General features: G+C 44.9%; 1 protein-coding gene across 1 annotated transcript in view; it reads right to left on the bottom strand.

Annotated features, from left to right (window-relative positions):
• The window catches only part of TENM4 (teneurin transmembrane protein 4), a 792,673-nt gene that overhangs the window by 51,566 nt on the left and 717,362 nt on the right, over nt 1–23,745 (bottom strand). Inside the window, exons 21-26 of the mRNA XM_011989697.1 lie at nt 21,612–21,873; nt 18,247–18,514; nt 14,848–14,991; nt 11,507–11,756; nt 9,216–9,236; nt 1,362–1,594 (exon numbers count right to left, since the gene is read on the bottom strand). Coding sequence (XP_011845087.1) covers nt 1,362–1,594; nt 9,216–9,236; nt 11,507–11,756; nt 14,848–14,991; nt 18,247–18,514; nt 21,612–21,873 — 1,178 coding nt within the window. The remainder of the gene's footprint in view (nt 1–1,361; nt 1,595–9,215; nt 9,237–11,506; nt 11,757–14,847; nt 14,992–18,246; nt 18,515–21,611; nt 21,874–23,745) is intronic.

Genomic DNA, 23,745 nt, shown 5'->3' with positions numbered 1-23,745 from the left:
ATTTGGAAATCATAATTAGGAGGGATTAACCTTTGTTGATACAATATTTACCCCACACAATTACCACCTGACACTCCAGGTATGTGGCAGAGACAATGTGACATGATATGATGTGATGTGATATAATGGAACAACAATAATAGGAATCATCATTTATGGGATGTTTACCATGTGCCTGGTACTACTGTGCTAAGCATTTACATTCCTAATAATATTCAATCTGTACCACAACTGTGCAGCATATCCTTATTACATATATGAGGAAAATGAGGCTCAGAGAGCTTCAGTGATTTCCCCAAAGTCACTCAGCTGTAGATGACAAAGTCTGAATTTGAATGCCAGATTTCACTAGAATCTCCCGCTTTGATTTGAAACTAGGCCCTCAAATCTGGAACTATTTAATAATACAATCACTTATAATGTTTCTATAGGTTATTATTAAACATATTAATTTTGACCATCAGAATAAGCCTAGGAGGTAGACACTGATGGCATTGTTACCCCATTCTATCAGTGAGGACCCTAGAGCTTAGACACTGTAAGTCACTGGCTATAGGGGTTGCAACACAGTGAACGCTCCACTGAGGGTGGACAATGATGGCTTCTCCAAAAAGCTTTCCCAGTCTCCAAGGCACAGGGGTCTCTCTTGGCTCTAAACCCCCATGAACAGCCTCTTTCTTCTTGCTTCTCAGGGAGCACCTCTTCCTCTCGCCCATGTCACAGTAATTCACACTCAGGTCTTATTTATTCTGCTACAATGAACTTATATATGTAACCATTGTACTCTATGTACTCAAATATTTGCTGAATAAGCGAAGGAAAAATTGTGATTGCGGGCATTTAGAGGTTCAACTTTTTCAGGGACTCAGAATTGAGACCTATAGTTAACCCACCCAATAGCACATCAACATATGAAAACATGATACGCTAAAATGTTTTTGTATAACAATAACATGAGAGACAGCATACATGTCCAATAGTAGAAGATTGGGACATCCATTTGCTGGAATACTATATAGTCACTAACATGAGTACACATTTAATGACATGGAGAAATGTTAATGATCTAGCATTTAGGGAAAAAAAGCAGTTTGCTAAAACAGTTTGCTTAATGTGATCTCATTTTGTTTGTTTTTAGTAAACACTACATATACACAAACACTTTGAAAAAAGACTAGCAGAGAAGACAGGAAATGTTAACTGGGAGTATTTTTGGCAGGTGGAATTTTCAGTTTTCACCATCCTCCATACATTTCTTGGTATTTTCCAAATATTTTTGCAATATTAATCATGCATATTTTTCTGAAATGGAAAATACTCCAATAAATGTTGTTGATAATATTTCTAAGGCAAGGTCTTACCCCTGGGATTGGTGAGTGTGGCTTCTGTGGCCTTCCCACCATCCCCGCAGCGAGTGTCATCAAAGGGGAGGCACTGGTCACCTGTTCCCGCAACCACCTCAGAGTTCTTGACAAGGTCCTTCACCACCACAGTGGACTTGATTTTAAAGACCCGCCGGCTGTTGGTGTCAGAAAGGAAGACAGCGCCGCTCATGGGGTCTGTGGTCAGGTAGTATTTGTGTGCTGGACTGTGACTAGAAAACAAAGACATGGCCAACTGATGAGCATTTTCTTCTTTCCTATGTGTAGCTGGAGACGGACAGATGAACCCCTGGCCCTTTAGAATCCAAAGCAAAAATGTCTTATGGGGATGATGCCCCTATTTTGGGTGATGGTTCCCCATTTTTTCTGACCTCAGTCGTTGGCTTAACTATCTCTCCCACCCACTATTCTTGCAAAAACCCACTGCCAATGATTGAGATGACCATCTCAGTGCCATGTTTGTATCAGGTGCTAAATACATGTTTTCTTAAGAAGATGACCACTGAGGCCTACTATAGGTGTCCCGTTCATTCAAGCTACAAACATGGATGCTCTTGACTTAAAAAAAAACACTTCAAGAGTTCAAAAACACAAGCCCTTTTCCACAGGATTTTTACAGCAATCCCTCATCTCCATCTTGGGACTGAGGGATGAAACCCTGGCTGGCTCTGACTCCTGGTCAGCATCAACACTGTCTTCAGTGGATACTCATGTTACACTTATCAGGAGCCCAGGAGTCTCCCTCTGGCAGTCAGATATAAATGAACTGCAGGATTAGTTTGTAATTCACAGTGAAACCCAAGGAAAAAAAGCAACACAGAAGAGCAGTGCTAATGATGGTTCTGTTTCTGGAAAACAGTTATAAAGAGCAGGCTGTGCCAACAGAGCAGAGAGAAGTTTGACTACAGAGAGGCCTTGAGGAGACAAAGCACTGCCTCTAGCCACAGGGTGAGGAAAAGGCACAGGATTTGGAGTCAGATCAGTCTGGGTTCCAAGTCTAGCTCTGTAATTTCCTGGTTCTGCAACTTGGGCAAGTTACCAGGCCTCCTGGGCCTCGAATTGTCTTTATGTGCAAAATGGGGGTGTTAACAGCTACCTTGCTGGTATATTGGGGAAATTAGAGAGAAAATAATAAATGCAAAGTAGCATAGTGTAGTAGATGCTCAATAATTATTATTTTAATTACCAATGATTGTGTCTCTTCTTGCACTTGGAGACGACTATGTAGTAGATATCTCTTATTAAGCCTGAAATTTTTTATCCCCTGGTACTGATATACAATTTCTTTCAAGTCTAGGGCACATTGAAGTTGAACTTGGTGCTTCTGAAAAGCTAATTTTAAGTTCCTGTGCATGGCCTGAACATTCGCTGGGCCCTAAAACTGCATCTCAATATTGGCAGCCCCTTCCAAGTCTCCGGAAGGTATTTTGATTCAAAGGAAGCTCTCTCTGTTTGGACTGGATGGCCTGGTGCTGGCCATTTTCACTGCACAGTGAGGTATAAACTGTGCTAAGGGACTCAGGATAGACTGAGCAGTGATGAGCGCACCAGCAGGGCCGGAGCACTGCAGACCCCCTTCAAGACGAAAGCAAGATAATTTGAAAAGTCTAGAAAGAAGCTATTTTGCATTTATCAGGTATGTAAGTTTTGGGTCCTTTTGAAAAGCAAAATTTTATTTTACAGGTTGGTGTTTTTTGAATTCCCTATGAAGACTGGGGCACCATAATCTTTTCAGTACGTAAGTCACGGAAGGTCTTAATCTGGCCCTGGCAGGTTTGTCATTATAAATGTGTCTTGCCTTGGACAGTGTCCTTGGGGACTGGCTACCTCGAAAAGGGCCAGGCATCCAAACCCAAGGCTTTCCTTCCTTGGTTTTCTCTCCCTGAATTCAACTAACCTGATAAGATTTTCTCCAACTGTCCTTCCCTCTAATCCTAATACTACTGTCCTGTCACATCCTTCTCGAACCAAGGGGAGGTCTCTCCGCCTGTAGCCTGGGTCCTCTACAAGTCATTCTTGATCTAACCCAAATACCAAGCTGCCATTTCAATGCTTTCCCTTCTGGGACTCCTTAATCTTACAGAGAAGTTAAGAGCTTCCCCCCTCCCCCACCCCTGCACAAATCCCAGCTTTCTGCTATGCTGCTCCACCCTTCCATCCTCCCTCCCCTCCCAGACACCCTGCACCTGGCCACAGACCTGTCCCTGCAGCACGCCTCAAGTCTGCCCACAGCTGCTGCTCCTGCTCTGCAGTATGCCCCACACCTCCCTTTTCCTACTCACCCTTCACCTGTCAGTTCAAATGCTCCCTCCTCTGCAAATCTTCCCCAGCCTTCTCCCTGTGCATCATTTCTGGATGATAGGACATAATGCTGTGACTGTTCATTTATGTGTGGGCCTCCAAAACCCGATCGTCAATACTTGAAGAGAAGAGACTGGATTTTGTTCAGTTTTGTTTTTCCAGTGTTCTGCTTCATGCCTTCTAGCCCATAGCAGTCACTTGTTTTAAGTAGATGGCATATCTATTTTTAGATTACTTAGGTAGTGTTTGCATTCGCATTATTTAGCTCTTCTTTTACTTCTCTTCTGGGGGTAGCAGTAAACAGGACAGGTATCCTGTCTGTTTTGAAATGTCCCCTGTGACTTACCCTATAATGTAGCACAGATTTAATCTTCCCAGATGACATCAATTCTGGCTAAATAAAATGTGGTGACCTTAGATCCTACTGTGTAATGCTGGGGCAGCCTTGATCTTTTTGCTTTTCTGATGGCAGCTCTGAGGCGGGGTGATTTTTTTCATTTCTTTGCACATCACTCATGATAAACTGGTGCTATTTACCTCAGCAGAAAAGGGTCCCTGAGGGGTATGGTGAGGGGCCCTGTCAATGTAGATTAGCCCCCTGAGTTTCCATCTCATGTCTCCCTGCACTGCTCCAGAGAAGTGTCACTCATGTGGAGCTTCTCAGATCAGTGAATTCCAGGACAGGGTGGCACTGGCAGGATTATCCCAGAGTCTATAAGAGCTGTGGCTGCATCTTTTGGCCCAAGGACAAATTTGAGGTCTGCTGGTAAGTTAAGCATAGGGAAAACAACAGCTAGCTTTGAACTTAGAAAGTGTGGGCTCTCATTTAGGCAAGTCACCTAAATAGTCCAAATCGTAGGTCCCTTAGCTGTCAAATGACTAAGTGCCTGCTCGGCTATGCTCACAGGCTTGCCATTAGGATCAAATGAAATTATACATCTCAACAGCCCATTCTAGTTTGCAGAGCTCTCTGAACATTCAACTCATTTAGTCCTCCTGCCCCCCGGCACTGGGAGCTGCACCTGTGTCTGTGATGCCCATCTTGACTCCACTAGGCTGAAGCGCCACCTGTCTGCAGAACAGAACTGCAGAGATGACTACCACAGACAGGAACGCATCTGTGACCACCTAGGGATGCCTATTCTGTCCCAGACACTGCACTAGCACTTGACCTCATTTTCTTCACAACTACCATATAAGGTAGGTACTTTCCTCCCTTATATTTCAGAAAACTGAGACTGGAAGAGGTGAAGTGACTTGTCTGGGACCACAGAATCCTAAGCGGCAGGATGAAATTCCAACCGAGTTCTGCTTGACTTCAAAGTCTGCGTTCTTCCTACTTCCCCACCCTGCTGCTCAGAATCTAAAAGGTTCCTCTGCCCATATTCACCTGGGAGTACCTGCTCGTCTTCTGAGGTTCAGCTCATCTGTAATGCCATTCCTGAACCCCCACTTCTTCCCCACTGGTAGAACTGGCCTCTTCCTTCATTGTGTCTTTACTAGAGCTTACGAAGTTTATACTTTTAGTATCTGTAGCACCAATTAAACTTTTCTGTTTAATCGTCTGTCTCTTGGATGAAACCTTGAACTCCTCAAGAGCAGGGACTGATTACCAGTCTCTGCTGCTTTGCACTGGGCTGATGCAGAATAAGTATTCCGGAAAGTTCTGCTGAATTTATGAAAGGAAATCAGCCTCCCTGGCTGGAGTATACATAGGAAACGCTCACTGCTAACAATCTTAGAGTGATGGTTCTCAAACATGGCTACACATCAGAATGGCCTGGAGAGCTCTAAAAATAGTCTTACCCATAATGATTGAAGGGCGTGGGCATCTCTACCTTTGAGATCTCTCCAGGTGACTTGGAGGCACAGCCAGATTTGGGAACCATGGCCTTCAAGCAGTTCTTTTTAAACTTTGATGTGCCACCTGGAGCCTTTGCTAAAACGCACATTTCAATTCCTAGTTCTGGGGTGCAGAACTTGTGAGTCCGCATTTCTAACAATTCCCAGAGCACACCAATGTTGCTTGTCTGTATTTTGAGCAGCAAGGCCTTAGAATACTCTACGAATAATCAATGTCTCAGAGTATGAGATGGAAGACAGCCTTCAGCAGAGGCCTCAGGCCTGGTTGTGTGGACAGGCAGCATTTCCTGGAAACGGATCATGTCTGATTCAATTCTGATGCCCAGTATCCTGAGTAGGGCTGGACAGAGAGTAAGATCACAATTTCATTTTCAGTTTGCTGTAGAAGTCTCTGAGGACCCACATTCTTTTCTAGTTCCTCAAACATAACTTTAGTCTCTCTGGAAGTGATGTAAAATCAAGAGGCCTTCAGGGTACCATTCCTGAAGTTAATGAGCTGAAGCCAAGCTTCACTCTGCTCTCATTCTGGATGGTGTTTGGAATTTCCCAGTAGGAGCTGGAAGTCTAGGAGTCTGTAGGGACACACAGGCTCACTTGCTTCCAAGTGAGAATTCTCTTTGTCTCTAAGGAAGGTCTGCCTCATGCAAAGGAGTGTCCTTCAAACACAGCAGTTGGCAGCTCTGGCAGAACTTGATTCCCTGGTTCTCAGAACCTGTGGGAAGAGCTTGAGTGCTAGAGCCACACAGTCAAGGGTTCAAATACCAGTTCTACCATCCACTTGGCTAAGTGACTCTGGTCACATCAATTCCATAGCCTCAGTTTTCTTAAGCTGAGAAATGGGGATAGTCACACCTATTTCAAAGGATTATTTTGAGGACAAAATTGCATGAAGAATATAAACCTCTGAGGATAGCGCCTGTTCCACTAAAAAATAAAATACCCAGTAAATGGTAGCTTTTAAGCAAAGCTGGTCCCTTTAGAAACTTCTAGAAGATTTGGTGCATAATGGAAACACTAAGTATGTCAGACTTTATTTTGTCCTGCTCAACCTATTTCCTGAGACAGTTAAGGGCTCTGAGTTAATATAATATGTGTAGCTGGGTTTGATGGACACTTGAGTTCAAATGTACTTCTGAAGAAAAGGCTTTAAACATCTTCTGTGACCCTAGGGAAGAGCTCTGGGAAGAGACAAAGATGCTGGTTTCCTGAAGGAGTCCATAGAGGAAGATGCCCCGTGGATTATAGGTTTCTGTACTGAGCATGCCCGGCACAGCAGGCTGGCACTGAGGCTGGAAAAGCAAAAGGCAGACATGAGTCTGCTCCGGGGAAGCACACACACAGGCTAAAGTTGCCAGTCACGGGGCCAGACATATTACTGGGAGTGGCTGAGACAGTTAATGGAGGAAGAGACACAACTCTATAATTTTTTAAATCCATCGCCAACATTTACTGATGGGGACACTGAAGCCCAGAGAGAGGAAGAGATTTGCCAATATCCAGGTAGCAGTTAACATCAGAGCTGAACCCAGGCTCTCTGTCTTCTGGTTGTCTTTAGAAAACTGCAAGGCAGAAAGTGATTCATTTTTTCCTTTCTACTTTGGTTCATCTTAGAAAATTTTTAGTGCCCAAGAAAACAATGAATTGATGAAGGGTTTAAAGTCATACCATGAATATATAAAAAGATCACTGAACATCAGAAGCAAAATGTTTCCAAACCACAACTCTTTCAGTTTATAGATGAGACTGGAAACCAGAAACACCAGGTAACCAGCCCAAGGCCACACGGTGAATGTGTAGCAGGGCTGGACAGCACCTGGCCTCCTGACTCTTCCCAGTTATGTCCCCGTGGGTCATGGCTGCGTCCCATGCAGCCGCCACCACTAACTGGATGTTTCAACATTAAATGCTAGGCTTTAATTCAAGACCTTCATGTGAAATGTACTTCTGTGTTTTCTGTACAACTGAAGTTGAAGGCATGGACCATTACATAGTTCAGTATCATCCATACAAAACTCATTGAAAATCTCAGATTTCAGTGTCAGGAAAAAAAATTTCTCTGGTGAGAAATGGGCAAGTTTTCAATTTCTGATACTATAAAGTATGAGAATAATTATGTTTTCTTATTTACACTGGCTGCCAGGAAGCTCAGAGCTTAATCTAATAAATAATCACATATATGTTTCCTCCTTTTTTCTTTTGTTACCAATTTCTATTTGATTTACTTTAATACATGTGTCTTTGGGTGTAAGAGGATTTAATTCCTTTTTGGGAAAGATGGAGACATCATCATTATCATATGATACGAATTGTTATGATAATAAATTATAATACTGTTAACTCTATAGGATGTTATCATTATTATTACCATTACTACTATTTCTGGAGCTCCTCCCTGTGCCTGAAAGTACTGAATAGTTTACAAACATCTTCTGTGATCATTACAACAACATTCCAAGGGAGATTTTATTAACCTTATGTTACAAACTAAAGCTTAGAGAGATGAAGGCATTTTTTCAAGGCCACATAATTGGGGAACTTCAGTTTTCTCGTCTGTCTATTGGATGTAATCACGGATATCTACTTCACAGAGTGGTTTGGGGATAGAATGCTACAATCCATGTAAAGCACATAACCCTCTATCTGCTACAAAGTAAATGCTCTATACATGTTAATTATTAAATAATTATAATATTTACTACTTATATAATAAATATTATCTTAAAATAACACATACAATTATTACACGAATAATACAGCTACTTCTATCAAAAGAGATAGAATCATTATTGGATTCTGGGTCTGTCTGACTCTTTCCACCATCCCTAAGACTTTCTTTCATCCAAACTTAGCACCACTCCCATGCCACTTTGATCAGAGCCACAGTTAGATAACTGAGAGCCACTTCTGTGGCCATGCAAGCCACACCTCCATCTGCCCATGGTTACTTTTCAAGTCATCACAATGTGTGTGAGGTCAGGGGACACCTGGGCCTTATCCAGGAGTCAGGTGAATGCCATAGTGACAGGTGATGCTGACAGGCAGACACTTCTCTTGGTGTGCTTGACTAGACCCATTTCTGTTTACTGCATGTCGCTGTGAGTCTACATGACAAACCTACTCTGGGATAAAGTTCCTATTTGGGGATTGATCTCTGCAGTTGGTTCCGGGAGTCTGCTTTCTCCTTGATGGCAAGCCTTTTGGGTGGGGTTGCCTGGCATCCCTAAGCTGAGGCACCCTGAATGCCCACAGAAGTGTAAATGTGAAACCTGTCTTCTTCCAGATTGTTCACCTGATCAAGATGTTCTCAGGACTTCCTATCATGACCATCAAAGTTGCTCAATGCAGTTAGGATGACATCCTCATTTATTCTAAGGATAAGCAGGCTGTAGCATTCAAATTACTATTCCAAGGTTCAAATTCTTTCCCATATTACTTTTAGACTATCAAAGTAACTGCCTCACTTTGCAACCGATCCAAGGAGTTCAGGCTCCTGCCACGCATTGCTGCCATTATTAATGACTTCCTCCCATTGCAACTGATTGCCCCAATCAGTTCCAGTCACACAGGATTATTTTGCCATACAGCCATCTGAAATTGACACATGCAGCTTACCATACAGCATGCAACAAGGCAAGGGTGAGGCAGGAAATTCTCCACTGGTTGGCTTACCTATGTCTGAAATCTTTATTTCTGACAGAAGACAGGAGAGCAGGGAATAGAAGAAAGAATGAGGTGTTAGCAGCAGGGTTAGAAGCATTATTAGCAGCCTGAAAACTTGACAGCAATGGTGCTATACAATACTATAATAAATAAAGACTTAGCAGCTATGACACTGATGTATTTTATATTGGATATTACTTGTCAGTAAGTTCACTTACAAGCAGTACATATCACAGAAGAGGCATGGTTTCGCCTGCACCACTACTGCTGACTTTGGGGGAAGAGGACTAGGTTGACACATTCTGCTGCTTTAACAAGGGCTAAGACAGGGATTGGAATGGTGGATTCTCTCCTCTGTACGGACACATACCCAGAGATACACAGGCTTACTGCTCTGCGTCTCCACGTGCACACTTCCCTACAAAGAGTTACCCAAACTTGGGTCACTTCCCAGGAGCCTCCTCATAAAAGAATACAGAATTGGAGATAGACTATAATTAGAAGGGAGGGTATGACACAGAAACAGTCCTAGGAAAAAAAGACTGGAAGAAAAAATATATCAAAATGATAATATACTTCTAAATTTATTTTTTTCTAATTTTACTTATATCTCCCTTCCTTACCCACTGTCATGATCTCCCCAACAACTGTAGGAGGGAGGCAGGGAAAATGGGGTCTCTTATTGGAAAGAGGTGAAAACAGAGGTCCAGGGAGGTTCAGTGATTTGTCCAAAGTTGTACAGCTTCTCTGCCGAGGCGAGCTGATTTCCTCGTCCACGGCGCTTTCTGTTGTGGTCCATATACGCAGTTGACTGACACAAATATGCTCAAAGGATCCTTCTTCCTTGACAGATGTCTGTGCCAGTCAGACTCATAATAGACAGAAGAAGGGCAGAGAATATTCCACTGGTGGTCCTCTTCTCATTCAGCCGATAGCTGATTTCCTGTGAGCCTACCGCGTGTGTGCTTGTCTGGCCCTGTGTGTGGGGCCGATACTAACCCTTCTCTTTAGGGCTTATGGCTGTTGGCCCTGCCTTCCTTTCACACATGCGCTGCAGAGTGAGATTCTTGCAGCAGGACCTTACCTCCAGGGAGGAACTTAACAAGGCATTAAGTCGAAGCGGCCCTCATTGGGCCAGGTGACAAGGCTTTGGTGAGGCAGAGGTGTGTAATGATCTCTGGATTTGGGTCCACCATTTTAGAAGCTGGACCTCAGGCAGGTTCTTTAAATTCCCTAAGCCTCCATCTTTCCATTTACCAAAGGGGGATAATAATAAACGCCTTACAGAATTGTTATGCTTGGCAAATAGTAGGAACTCAGCAAAAGTGAGTTTTCTTTTCCCCTGCCCACTGTGGAGGAAGGCTTTCCAGCTCTAGGGCCTGTCCTGCTCACATGGACCCTGGCCCAGAAGACAGGCAGATTCCATTCCCTAAAAGAGTTGGGAGGGAGCTTGGTGCAATTCCTCTTGAAAGGGAGTGTGAGGCTCCCTTATCTCTAAAGCACAGCTCTTCCATGACTCCTGAGCCCACCCTATGACAGTGCCCTGGTTCTAAAATGATCTAGGTTAGGGAGGCATAGAGAAAAATCCAACATATCATGTCCTTCCCTGAGCTATAAGCATGGCTGTGCTCCATCACTCAGGGTCAGGATGGGGAAAGAGGCTGACTCAGCTGCTTTTGCAGCACCTGAGGAGCAGAGAGGTCAGTTATCTCGATACTGGTCCGTTGAAGGGAACTGCCCTTGGGCTCGAGGGATCCTCCTGCCTCAACCACCTGAGTAGCTAGGACTACAGGCAGGCGCCACCACACCCAGCTAATTTTTAAAATCATTTTTTGCAGAGATGGGGGTCTTGTCAGGTTGCACAAGCTGATCTCAGACTCCTGGCCTCAAGTGATCCTTCTGCTTTGGCCTTCCAAAGTGCTAGGATTACAGGTATGAGCAATGGCACCCAGTCCCTTGTTTTTATAAAAAAGGTTCATGTGACTCATTCTAATCAGTTTAGTTCTAGGAAACAGAAAGAAGATTCAGTGGCTTCCAAGGAGTCTAACGTTTGGCTCCTAGCAGCCGTCTATGTCACAGATGTACTCTGGATGCCGGGGACATCTCCCTGTCCTAGGTGGCTTGTCTTCACTGCAGTGCACTGGGGAAGCAGCAGCTGCTTGAGCTGGGAGGTGAAAAGTCCCAGAGTCTGATAGGCGAGGCTCTGTCCCACCCGTGGGCTCAGTAGGTAATGTGGCGGGGCCCAAAGGATGGCAAAGGGACGTTGTTACGAACTATGAAGAAAGCATCACCTTACATACCTCAACTCTAGGATGTTGGTGACATTTCCAGACGGGAAGATCCTTCTAATGTAGTTGAAATCACCCACATAGAGGCTCCCATCGGAGCCACAGGTGAGGGCCACTGGGGCCAGGAGCTTGTTGCCATCAGCAAGGCCATTGCAGCTGGGGCAGGAGATGCTTCTCCGGCGTCCATTGCCCATGATGCTCCCGATGACAGGCGGCTGCTGAGACACAAACTGGTTCTCCCCATTCCCTTTGTGCAGGATGCCTGGGACAAGCAAAAACAGAATTGCCTATGGAGCAGGAATGGGTATCTTTTCCCGTGGTTGACCACAGAGTCACCCTGATTTTGCAAGGCATGCAAGATCTCCATCGACCATCTCCAGGCTCATAGCCCAAGGCTTTGCCTCACCCCCTAATGGAACCCAGAGTGTCCTAAACAAGTCATACGGATTTAATTCACTCCAAAGCTCTGTAAGATAGGTACTATTATTATCCCTATTGTAACAGGGGACTGTCCAGGTAGCTTAACCGGCCTTACCCAAGGTCACACAGACGGTAAGTGGAAGAGCTCCAGAGTCTGGGCCCTTAGCCATTCACCTATACTGCCTCTCAGGTAGGTTGTCCATATCTCCTGTACCCAGTCCATAGCTCTATGATAGCATGAATTATTTATCGCACTTACCTGTTTTTCTCTTTCAATCGATACCATTTCAAGTGTGGAGACTATGTCTTTTTCCTTTCTGTATCCCCAGTGCTTAGCACAGAGCTTGACAGAGTAGATGCCAATGAATGTTTATGGAAATGAATGAGTGAAACTCACAGTCTCTTCTCACCGAAGGAGAGTCCAGAAGCGACAGGTTTTTACCTGGCTTTGTTATTAATGGGCTGATCCCAGCTCCTGTATAGGTCTCTTTACTGCTTTAACTGCCCCTGGGCCTCTTTCCCCACCAACAAAATGAGGGGATTAACCTCAATGACTCAAAAGTTTCTTCCTACATCTATCCTGTTTCTTTTTAGTCTGGTTCCTCCTTTTCCTCCTGCACACTTCACAGCCTCCAAACTGGATCCTCTGCCTGCTGCCTCACCTCTTCCATACTGAAGCCCGAGTGAGCTGTGCTCTTACAGATAATCAGGATTGTCTCCCAAACTGTTACCTGTTAGCTTTGTCAAAGCTGTCCTTTGTTCAATGGATATCTTTACTTTTTATGTACTCTAATCAATCATTTTTCTACCTTAAAGTTTGTGCTTTGTTAGGTTTTAGGCAATCCTTTCCTGAGATTTTTACAAGTACTCTACTAATTTCTCCGTCCCCTCCCCTCCCCTCCCCTTCCCTTCCTCTCTTTCTCTTTTTTCTTTTCTTTCTTTTTTTTTTCTTTTAAATTGAGCCAGGGTCTCACTCTGTTGCCCAGGCTAGAGTGTAGTGGTATGTTCTCAGCTCACTGTAGCCTTGAACTCCTGGGCTCCAGTGATCCTCCCACTTCAGCCTCCTGAGTAGCTGGGACCACAAGCATGTGCCACCACACCCAGCTAATTTTTTAAAAAAAATTATTTTAGTAGATATGGGGTCTCACTATGTTGCCCAGGTTAGTCTCAAACTCCTGGCCTCAAGCGATCCTCTCGCCTTGGCTTCCCAAAGTACTGGGATTATAGGCATGAGCCACAGTGCCTGGCCTTTTAAATATTTTCTTCCATCAAATTTAAAGTGTTATCTTTCACATTGAGATGTTTAAGAAAACATCTGAATTTATTTTGTATACAGTGTGAAGTGAGGACTTAATTTGTCTCTACATATTGAGCCAATTTTCCCAATACTAAGTTCTAAAACACCTATCCATTCTCCACTGATATGTGATGCTATCTCTGTCATGTTCCAAGTTCTTATATATACACGGTATGTGGCAAAAACTTCTCCTTGCCGACTGACATCCATCCTATCCACCCTTTCCTTCTTTTGCAGTTACAGAATCCTGGCTATTTAGTTGGGCACATGACTGCCTGGAACAGACCATGATCCCTGGCTCCAGGGCAGCCATATCCACAACTAGGTTCTTGCAATGGCATGTAAGTAGAAGTGATATGAGCAGCTGCTGGGAAGTGACCTTACAATGCAAGGGACTTGCTCTTCATCCTTGACCTCCTTCCTGCTGACTGGAAAGTGGATGTAAAGGCTGGACCTGAAGTGGTCCCCTTGGATCATGACTTTGGAGACGAAAGCCCGAGTGGAGCATAGAGAGAGGAGCCTGGGTCTCAGACCCTGCAGCCCTGGATTATCTACCTCCAGACTTACAGAGTGGGAAGTGAAGTGAGTGAGAAGGAAACTTTATTTCCAATTCTGTTATTTTGGCTTTTCTGAAATTTGGGGCCAAAGCCTAGTTTAATTACTCTTCCCAGGTCAGTTTCTGAATGCGTTCTATTCCATGGAATCAATTTATCTGTTCCTGTGCCAGCACCACACAGTTTCAGATAATATGGTTTTTCTAGGATAGCTATAAATATAGATATTTGGTGAGTCCCTCTTCTTTGTTCTTAAAGGCTGCATTAGCTATTTACAAGTCTGTATTCTATCATAAATTTTAGAATTCGTTTGTCAATTCCTCCCAAAACAAGCTGTGGCTTCGATGGGCATTCACTGCCTTTTTAGATCAGGCAGGTGATATCTGACATCATTACCATATTTAGCTGTCCCATCCCAGCTCATGGTCAGAGTGAGTTATCTATAATACAGATCTGATGGTGCCACTCGCATGCTCTAGTCCCTGCCGAGGCTTGACATTTGCCTTGCATGTAGTTGAATGTCCTAATCTTCTTACCCTGGGCTCCAGCTGCTCATACCCAAGCTCTGTCTTTTGCTGTTCCCTTCATGTTATTCTCTGCTTAAATCACAATGAACCTTCTCTCCAGTGACTCTTCTTTTAGGCTTCAGCGCCTTGGCACATATTATGCCCTCTGCCTAGAGTGTTCTCCCTACTTGATACACAGGGCTAATCCTATAGACCATCTGAGACTCAGTTCAGGAGTTCTTGCCAAAGGGACACATTGATGAACCAAAACGCTGGGTGAGGTGCTCTTCTTCTAGCCTTCATAGTGCCCTGTGATGTGGCACAACATTGAAACTGCCTGGAGAGTATTTGTGTCTCACAGGCATAAAGTCTTGAGGCCATTCATTTCTACATCCCCAGTGCCTAGCACAGTGACAGCTCAAAGGAAGTATCCAAGCAATATCTGTTGATTGAGTTCCCTGATCACATAGAAGCCTATGGGATTCAAAGTGCGAATTTTTTGTTTGGCAGGGCACAAGGGATATGAGACAAGGTTCCACCCCAGCCTGGTTCAAGTAATTCTATTAATCCACTTACCACTTTGAATGTTGAGGGCATGATGTTTGTCTAGGCTCCATCCTCCAAGCTTGGACGCATCAATTTCATAGCCCTGCAGCACTGCTGTTCTTTTTTCCCACAGGATTAGATCTGGGCAGGATTCATATTCATAACCCACAGAAACTATAAGTGACAGAAGAGGCAAAATGCACAAGTGAGCTAAGCCACTCTTTGGCCTTTAGACCTGTAGGCAAGGCCCCTGGCTTATCTTTTGTAGAAGAGGAAAAAAGGATCATATTTCTAAGTGGCAACCGGAACTATGTGAAATACTAACACAAGATTGCTGAGCCTTAACAATTTTTTCTTTTTTTTTTTTTGGAAGAGCAATTTTACATTTGAGGAAAAGTTAAAATAAATGTACCAATTACTTTAAAAGGATCTAAGTGAATCCCTTCCAAGGAAATAATCTTTAGTATGTGATAGGGTTTGTTTCTGTGTTCCCAACCCAAATCTCATGTTTAATTGTAATCCCCAGTGTTGGAGGTGGGGCCTGGTGGGAGGTGATTGGGTCATGGGGTGGATGCTCATGAATGGCTCGGCACCATCCTCTTTGTGCTGTTCTCATGATGGTGAGTGAGTTCTCCTGAGATCTGGATGTTTAAAAGTGTGTAGCACCTCCTCCCACCAACCCAGGCCCTGCTCCTGCCACGTAACACGGCTGCTCCCGCTTTGCATATTGCCATGAGTCAAAGCTCCCTGAGGCCTCCCCGGAAGCAGATGCTGCCAGGCTTCCTGTACAGCCTGCAGAACCATGAGCCAATTAAACCTCTTTTCTTATAAATTACCCAGTCTCAGGTATTTATAACAATATGAGAATGGACTAATATAGTATGGAAAATACTTTGTGCATAAAAGTCTTCACCACAACATTAGTTATAATATTGGAAAATTAGGTGTAATCTAAAGGTTCAAGAGGGGTGAGAGGGTGAGCAAACCCAAGTGTATCCACTGTAGGAATACTATGAAGCCACCAGAAGTCACAGTGAAGAAGACTATGTGGTGACCTGGGAAATGCTTATGGATCAATGCTCAGTTGAAAAGACTGTTTATATATGGTATTTCTGTGTTAAAAGAAATTCCGGGCTGGGCGCGGTGGCTCATGCCTATAATCCCAGCACTTTGGAAGGCTGAGGCGGGCGGACCATGAGGTCAGGAGATTGAGACCATCCTGGCTAACACGGTGAAACTTTGTCTCTACTAAAAATACAAAAATTAGCCGGGCGTGGTGGCATGTGCCTGTAGTCCCAGCTACTCGGGAGGCTGAGGCAGGAGAATCACTTGAACCCAGGAGGTGGAAGTTGCAGTGAGCTGAGACTGCACCATTGCACTCCAGCCTGGGCGACAGAGCGAGACTCTGTCTCAAAAACAAAACAAAACAAAAAAAACCAAAAAAAAAAAAACCAGAAAAAGAAATTACACATGAAAAAAGAAAACTAGTTGTATTTGTTTACAGGATCACATATGACTTTTTTCTATTTTTGTCCATTTTTCAAATTTTTATTAATGACTATGGTGTTTTTTAAATTAGGAAAAATATTTAAAATCATTTATAATGGATATATAGAAAAGGAACTTAGTTGGATTACTTTTAAAAAGCTGGAAGTTGCTTTGGGTTTCAAAGCTTAGAAATCCCCTGGATTTACTTTTGTTTCATAAATCCAGGACCCCTTAGAAGGTCACTGGGATGAAGGCTAAACATGACAGCCTCCCTGACCCTGGGTGTATAAAAAGCCCTGTAACTGGACTGTGGAAAGGAACCAGCAGAGACAGGAATGTTATTTCTTCCAAGCGTCTTTCTGGGCAGGCACTATTTTCCAGTGGACAATATCCTACTACATGCTCAAGACAGGAATTAATAATTGAGCAGCTCCTTAAAGTTTCTTGTAGATGTCACAAAAGACTGCCGACCATTTATGGCAACAGGGCATTGGGCCGGAAGACGCCCCTGTGACCCCTTCCCCCATGGCTTGAGTTCCTTAAGCAGCCACTATGCCTCTTACTGGTCACTTGTGATCTTAGGAAAGTGACTCCAATCCAGTCACTTCCCTTTTTCACTGACTGGTGGGCACTAGAAGTGCTCATTTTATCTCAAGAGATTGTAAGGCCTCATTTTAAAAAAGATGACAGAAGTGGCTTGATCTACAGAAGGGATCATGAACAGTGAGAGATGGCACCTTTGCTCCCATTGTGCCCTTGTTGGGTAGGATGGGATGCGAACCCAGAGGAAAGATCTGGAATAAATCCAACTCTGTTCCTTCCTAGCCGTGTGTCACTGAGAAGTCATCTCACTTCTCTGGGCCTCAACTTCTTCATGCAGAATTTGGGGGTGACAATTTTTGACTCACAGAGTATAAGGATTAACTGAGATGCTAATGTACAGGGGCACACATTGCCCACAGCAGGTGCTCAAGCAACATTCTTTCATTTCCTTCCCACCTCCCTCCTCCTCTTTTCCTCCCTCTCTCCCTCCCTCCTTTCCTTGCTTCTCCTCCTTCCCTCCTTCCTCCCTCCTTCCTTCCTCCTTCCCTGCCTCTCTTCCTCCTTCCCTCCTTCCCTCCCCCTCTTCTTCTTCCTCCTTCCCTCCCTTCCTTTCTAAATAACATTACTTCTCGGCTTCCTCATTCTGTCTTTGCTGAATCTCTGCCTTTTCTGGACCTAAGGGAATGAAATTGGAATGGGGTTCAAGACGAGAAGGGATTTGCTGGACGGTTACTCTTAAGTGCTTGGTGGATCAGCTCTGCAGGGTTAGACCTGCTAAGAGTCCAGCTCTGAGCCCTTCCTGGGACCTCCTCTAATCTGGAAGCAGAAATGCATACAGCCAGCCCCTGGAAGCCCAAGTGCCAAGTGAGGCTGGGACTCCAGGTGAGGTTACAGCCAATTTCTGTTTCATCTTACAAAGAGACAGCAATAACAACAACAAAGAGGTGACTTCTCTGACTGGGTAAAGAGGCCAAAAAGCATTTCTGATGGAGGAAGAATCTTAGTTACTGCACCTCAAAAAAAAAAAAAAAAAGAAACAATTTTTTAGCTTTCCTATTTTAATGGGTAAGTTCCCACAGGATGGCTGTGGGGTGGCCAGGCAATGTCCACCTGGTCCTGCCTTTGTGGTACATGCCCTCTTTTAGCCCCTCACAAGCCAGTACGGCACTTTCCAGGGCCCTTTGGTTCTGTAGCCTTATTGTAATGGTCGGGTTTTCCACACTCAGGTCTTTCAGTACATTCTTTTAGGTCCTGGCCAGTCACGAACAGGTCTGAAAGGTCAATTAAGCCTTAGGTACTTTTGATCTGAGAAGAGGAAGGAAGGAAAAAGGAACCAAGGAGGTAGAAAGAGTGCTCCTGCAAGTGCTATTCTCTGAGTCCTGCAGCCGGGAGGCTTACCAAAGGCTTCTGAGAGCCCAAACACCTTCTGGTTGTAGACGTCTGTCTTGTCCCAAATGAAATAATAGGACAGGTCTGGGGCTGCAGCAAACCACTTCCTGAAGAGGCGGCCCTCCACCGCTACCATGAGGTGCACCTTCATGAGGTTGAAGGGGATGGTCGGGTGGGTGAGGCTGATCCTCAGGACAGATTTGTAGCCAGGGGTCCGGCTGCTCAGGTAGCTCAGCCTCATCTTGCAGCCAGCGATAGAGATTTCCTCCTGCAAAGCCTAGAAAGCAGAGGCAGATTACAGCAAGGGACAGTCGTCGACTCACCCAGTGGAGGGAAGATGGCGCGGCCCCATGGACTCTGGGTGTTCAGGAGGTAGAGGGAAAGGCAGGAGAGAGCAGGGGGAAGAAAAGAGGAGACAGTGGAAAGAAGAGGGGAAGCAGAGGGTGAAGAGAAGCAGGAGGTGGAGGAGGAAGGGAAAAACATAAATGAGATGGAAGAAAGATTGGGGAGGGGTAAAACATGTCAGAGGACCTGGTTTCTGGGGCCAGTTTTCATGTGGTGACCTTGCAAAAGTCACCTCACCTCGCCAAGCCTCAGCCTCCTGCTCTGTACAACAGGGATGACAGCACTCATTTCATTGCAGTTTTGAGAGGAACACATAGGATATGCATATAAAATACTTAGATCACATTGCTACTGGTTCATGAGCTGTGTTATCCTAGAAAGCTCACGGAAACTTTGAATCTCGGTCTCCTCCCTGGCTTTGTGTGAGGACTGAGAAAGGTCACATAGGTAGAGTGCCTAGCACAGGAACGTTGTCAGGTGGCATGCAGTGCTGCTGCTGCTGCTGGTGGTGCTGGCAGCAGGGATGTCATGAAAAGAGACTGCTGCGGCCAGCTGCCTAAGCGGGAAGGATGGTTTCTTTCTCAAAACTTTCTTCAAATGAGATCTGTTCCAAATCACTTTCATTTTCAGGAAATTAAACAGAAACTACGAGATATTGACCAAACAAATAATTATGCAGAGTTGAGACCACAGCCTGGCAGGACCTGTGGTTCACAGCCCCAGCTCATCCACAGAGAGAGGTTGGACTGCATAGAGCTTCTGGCCACTCTGGGCCCCAGCTGCAGTGCCAGATGAACAGAGTGGGGAAGGCTGTGACCTGGGGAATGCTCAGGTCACTTAGCTACTGGGTGCAATGAGCCCAGTTCTAAGTCGGAAAGTTTAAATGAATACCAGCATGCCCAGGCAGACAGCAAAAGCAGACAACTTTATCAGCTTGATGCTCTGGGCGCTGTTTCAAGATAGGAACATTAAATCGATTGAGGCTAATATATCTATTCAAGGGACAATGGCTATTCTACCCTATGTTTACAGTGGATGTGGGCCTTTTTCTTTTTCTTTTTTTTTTCACTTTCTTTTTTTTCTATTATACTTTAAGTTCTAGGGTACATGTGCATAACGTGCAGGTTTGTTACATATGTATACTTGTGCCATGTTGGTGTGCTGCACCCATCAACTCGTCAGCACCCATCAACTCGTCATTTACATCAGGTATAATTCCTAGTGCAATCCCTCCCCCCTCCCCCCTCCCCATAATAGGCCCCGGTGTGTGATGTTCCCCTTCCCGAGTCCAAGTGATCTCATTGTTCAGTTCCCACCTATGAGTGAGAACATGCGGTGTTTGGTTTTCTGTTCTTGTGATAGTTTGCTGAGAATGATGGTTTCCAGCTGCATCCATGTCCCTACAAAGGACACAAACTCATCCTTTTTTATGGCTGCATAGTATTCCATGGTATATATGTGCCACATTTTCTTAATGCCTTTTTCATCCTGTCCATTTCATAGACAAGTGTGAACGCTTACCCTCACCTCATTCTCCTGAACACAGGACATTTTAGGGATTGGGTTTAAACCAAGGCAATCTTCCTAAACTATAGCTTACAAGTTTAAGGCAAAGCAGGACTCATACCCTGGTGAGCCCCTGGCATGACTGAAGTGCCATCCTGATGCTCTGAAAAATATTTACCTTCTTTAACATACCCTTTAAAATTCATATCTCCCAGCACTTGCAAAGGCTAACTTATGAGAGGACTGGGAAAATCCAAGAGTTTGTTTATGTGTATTTCATGAATCTGATAATAAGCAAGGTTTTTGCCCTAACTGAATGTGCAGGCACCCAGCTCAGGGAGCACTGTAAAGAGGGTGTGACCTTTAACCCCATTTGTTCCAGAGTCCCTGCTCCTGGGAAAAATGTTTAGCTGGAGCTGAGCCAGGGTTGAGTAACAAATCACTTCTCTCCAGCAAACTCTGTCTCCACTGACAACCATTTCATAAGAAAGGTCAGCCTGGTAGTTGAGACGGGAGACAGGCACTGAATCTCTGAAAAAGAGGTTTCAACCTGTGAGTGCAATGAGAATTTCGGAATGATTGTATGTCCTTCTTGTTGGCTGGCATCAGAAACCACTCAACAGGGTACGCACGGAAAGGTGTTTGCTCAGCCAGGCATGAAACATACACACAAAAATGTATAAACTCCCTGCTCCACCAGCGCCCGCAATCTATTAATAGGCACATCGCCTGAGTTCTCCTCAGGCAGGTGAGACAGCCAGGACTTCTCCTGGGCTTCTGCACTGACATCTCTCCTCTTCCTCAGGCCTTCGCTGCTGCCGTTAGAAACTGGGCTGGGGACAGCGAAGGAAATTCAACTAGCGGAGCTTTGTTAGGCGAAAATATCTATCTTGATTTCCATCAGATTAAAATGCGTCTTTCCCAATTACCTTCTTTTAATGATAGTTAAGTAAAGCAGTTGTATATATAGATTTGAGCCAAGGCCTTAATTGGCATGAAGGCGGTGTGTGTTAAATAATCTTAATAATAACAGCTAAAATTTATTGAGTACTTATTAGGTGACAGACATTGTGCTAAGCACCTCATATATATTTTTCTCATTTAATCTTTATTATAATGCTCACTGTTCGGGATCCTTTGGCTCCTTCCTCTTGATAGGACCATTTATTTTAAATATTTTTAACAGAAATAATGAGAGAGGAACATAGGATGCTGGGGAAAAGGAAAGTAGGCAGAAGTGAACTAACCAGGAGAGTGGAAAGACAGAGAGAATTTAGTATAAGCCAGAGTGTGCTAGGCAGTTCCAGGTGCTCAAGTGTTTTCTGTCTGTAAGCGGGGTGCCCCTCATGCCCTTACACCATGCCCGTTGTGGGGTTTGGTGGCTGGATTTTGCATAACAGGCTGATAGGACCTGACCCAAGCCCTACAGAGGTGTTTTCTCTCTTTCCACTGTCTCTGAGATCCTCTTCCATCCCCAGAATGAAATAAAAGTGTGGTGGAATGCAGTTAGGGAAGCTGGGTACCTGAATTTCTGGCACAATGGGGCCTTTCTCTGCACAGGAGCTGGCGAAGGATGTCAGTGGCGATGGAGAGACGACAGGGTTGGGGCGGGCAAAATTGCTCAGGTCACAGCTGGGAATCTCATTCTCCTCGTGTCTCATGATGATGGTTTCCATGACAAAGAAGCGATCCCACGGCAGCCAGAGGGTGTGCTCCTGTGTGATGAAAGGTGCCCGCTCGAACCGCAGGATGATGGAGATGCCGCCATTTGTCACCAAGTCAAAACTGTTTGGGAGGGGAAGGTTGAGAAGGGGTGGGGAGCAGAAAGAGCAGGAACCAGGATGAGAAAGAAAGAGACCAAGAAAGGAGAGAAAATTATACCAAAGGGTCTGAGCATTTCTTGAGGGAGGCTCTAATGCCTAAAGATTTGACTGCAGCTCCAAACAATGGCAGTGATTTTATTAAGCAGGTTTTTTCCCCCCATAAAATGATTCACATAGAGAATTTGCTGAAAGGAACCACTGCTGTGGAGAGTCATTTTCCAGGATACACAAGAGCTGACAGTGGTGCTGCTGGTACTTAGGGCCTTTCAACTGCGTCAGAGCTGAAGCCCAGGGAAAAGTCAGGGAACAGGCCGGGCGCGGTGGCTCAAGCCTGTAATCCCAGCACTTTGGGAGGCCGAGACGGGCGGATCACGAGGTCAGGAGATCGAGACCATCCTGGCTAACATGGTGAAACCCCGTCTCTACTAAAAAATACAAAAAAATTAGCCGGGCGAGGTGGCAGGCGCCTGTAGTACCAGCTACTCGGGAGGCTGAGGCAGGAGAATGGCGTAAACCCGGGAGGCAGAGCTTGCAGTGAGCTGAGATCCGGCCACTGCACTCCAGCCTGGGAGACAGAGCGAGACTCCATCTCAAAAAAAAAAAAAAAAAAAAAAAAAAAGTCAGGGAACGAAGCAGAACAAGCCTTGATCTGGGTGTTAGGGCCTGGTCCTGGCTCTGCCTCCAACTACTGTGTGATCTTGGATAAGTCACTTAGCCTCTTTGATCCTCATTTTTTTCATCTGTAAAATGCAAAGGCTCAAATGGATTATTCTTAAGTCTCTAAGATTCTATGACTCCACAGCAATTTTAGCTCTAATTGTGATAGATTACTCAACAACGGCCTTTGCAATTACAAAATAGCTCAGCAGTTTAAAGATGGCTCAATTAGAATCACAGTATCTTACAAGTGAAAGGGGAACCAGAAGACTGAGTGCCAGCCTCCTAGTTGAGATGAGATCACTGTGACAGCGTCTGGAGAGCTGGAGCCCAGCCTCTGTTCATCAGCCTCTGAGGATGCTGGGGAGGTCTGAGGACAAACCTGCCTTCCTAGCCCTAGTTCTGTCATCAATGTCACACCAAATAGGTCTGCTCTAGTCTTCAGGCCTTCCCTGATCCTAGAAGACGCCCTGCTAAGCCCTTCTTTTTTCAGGCTCGTGGGGATTGTACAGGCAGAGTCTTCCTTGCCTCACCCCAGAATATCTTGTGCCCAAACAGGACCTAGCCAGAAACATACTGGCAGTTCTGTTTGGTGCTGGCATCTTAACTCCAATCACCTGCAGACAAACCTAGCAAGGCACTTTCCCATCCAAGCCTTGGCATGCACTTTTACTTTAGAACATCAAAGAAAACTGAGTTCCTCCCTATCTGTACACCCAATGTTTCTAACACTGCCCAGCCCCACCAGGAACCTGATTTGAGGGTTCTGCAGCCACATGTTTAGAAATCAGATGGACTCAGATTATAGACAATGGGAAAAGAGGGCCACATGTGAACCAAGGCACATCACTAATCCTGTAGGCTGGCTCTGCTGAAGTAAAAACAGGGCATAGCGTGGATGCTACTTAAAGCCCTATCATGCAATAAGACATAAGACTAGGCCAGGCACGGTGGTTCACACCTGTAATTCCAGCACTTTGGGAGGCTGAGGAGGGTGGATCACCTGAGGTCAGGAGTTCGAGACCAGCCTGGTCAACATGATAAAACCCCGTCTCTACTAAAAACAAAAAAACTGGCCAGGAATGATGGTGGGCGCCTGTAATCTCAGCTACTTGGGAAGCTGAGGCAGGAGAATGGCTTGCACCTGGGAGGCAGAGGTTGCAGTGAGTTGAGATTG

The sequence above is a fragment of the Mandrillus leucophaeus genome, unplaced genomic scaffold, assembly GCF_000951045.1.
Source record: "Mandrillus leucophaeus isolate KB7577 unplaced genomic scaffold, Mleu.le_1.0 Scaffold360, whole genome shotgun sequence".
NCBI lineage: Eukaryota > Metazoa > Chordata > Mammalia > Primates > Cercopithecidae > Mandrillus > Mandrillus leucophaeus.
This window is presented reverse-complemented; position numbering and strand designations above follow the sequence as displayed.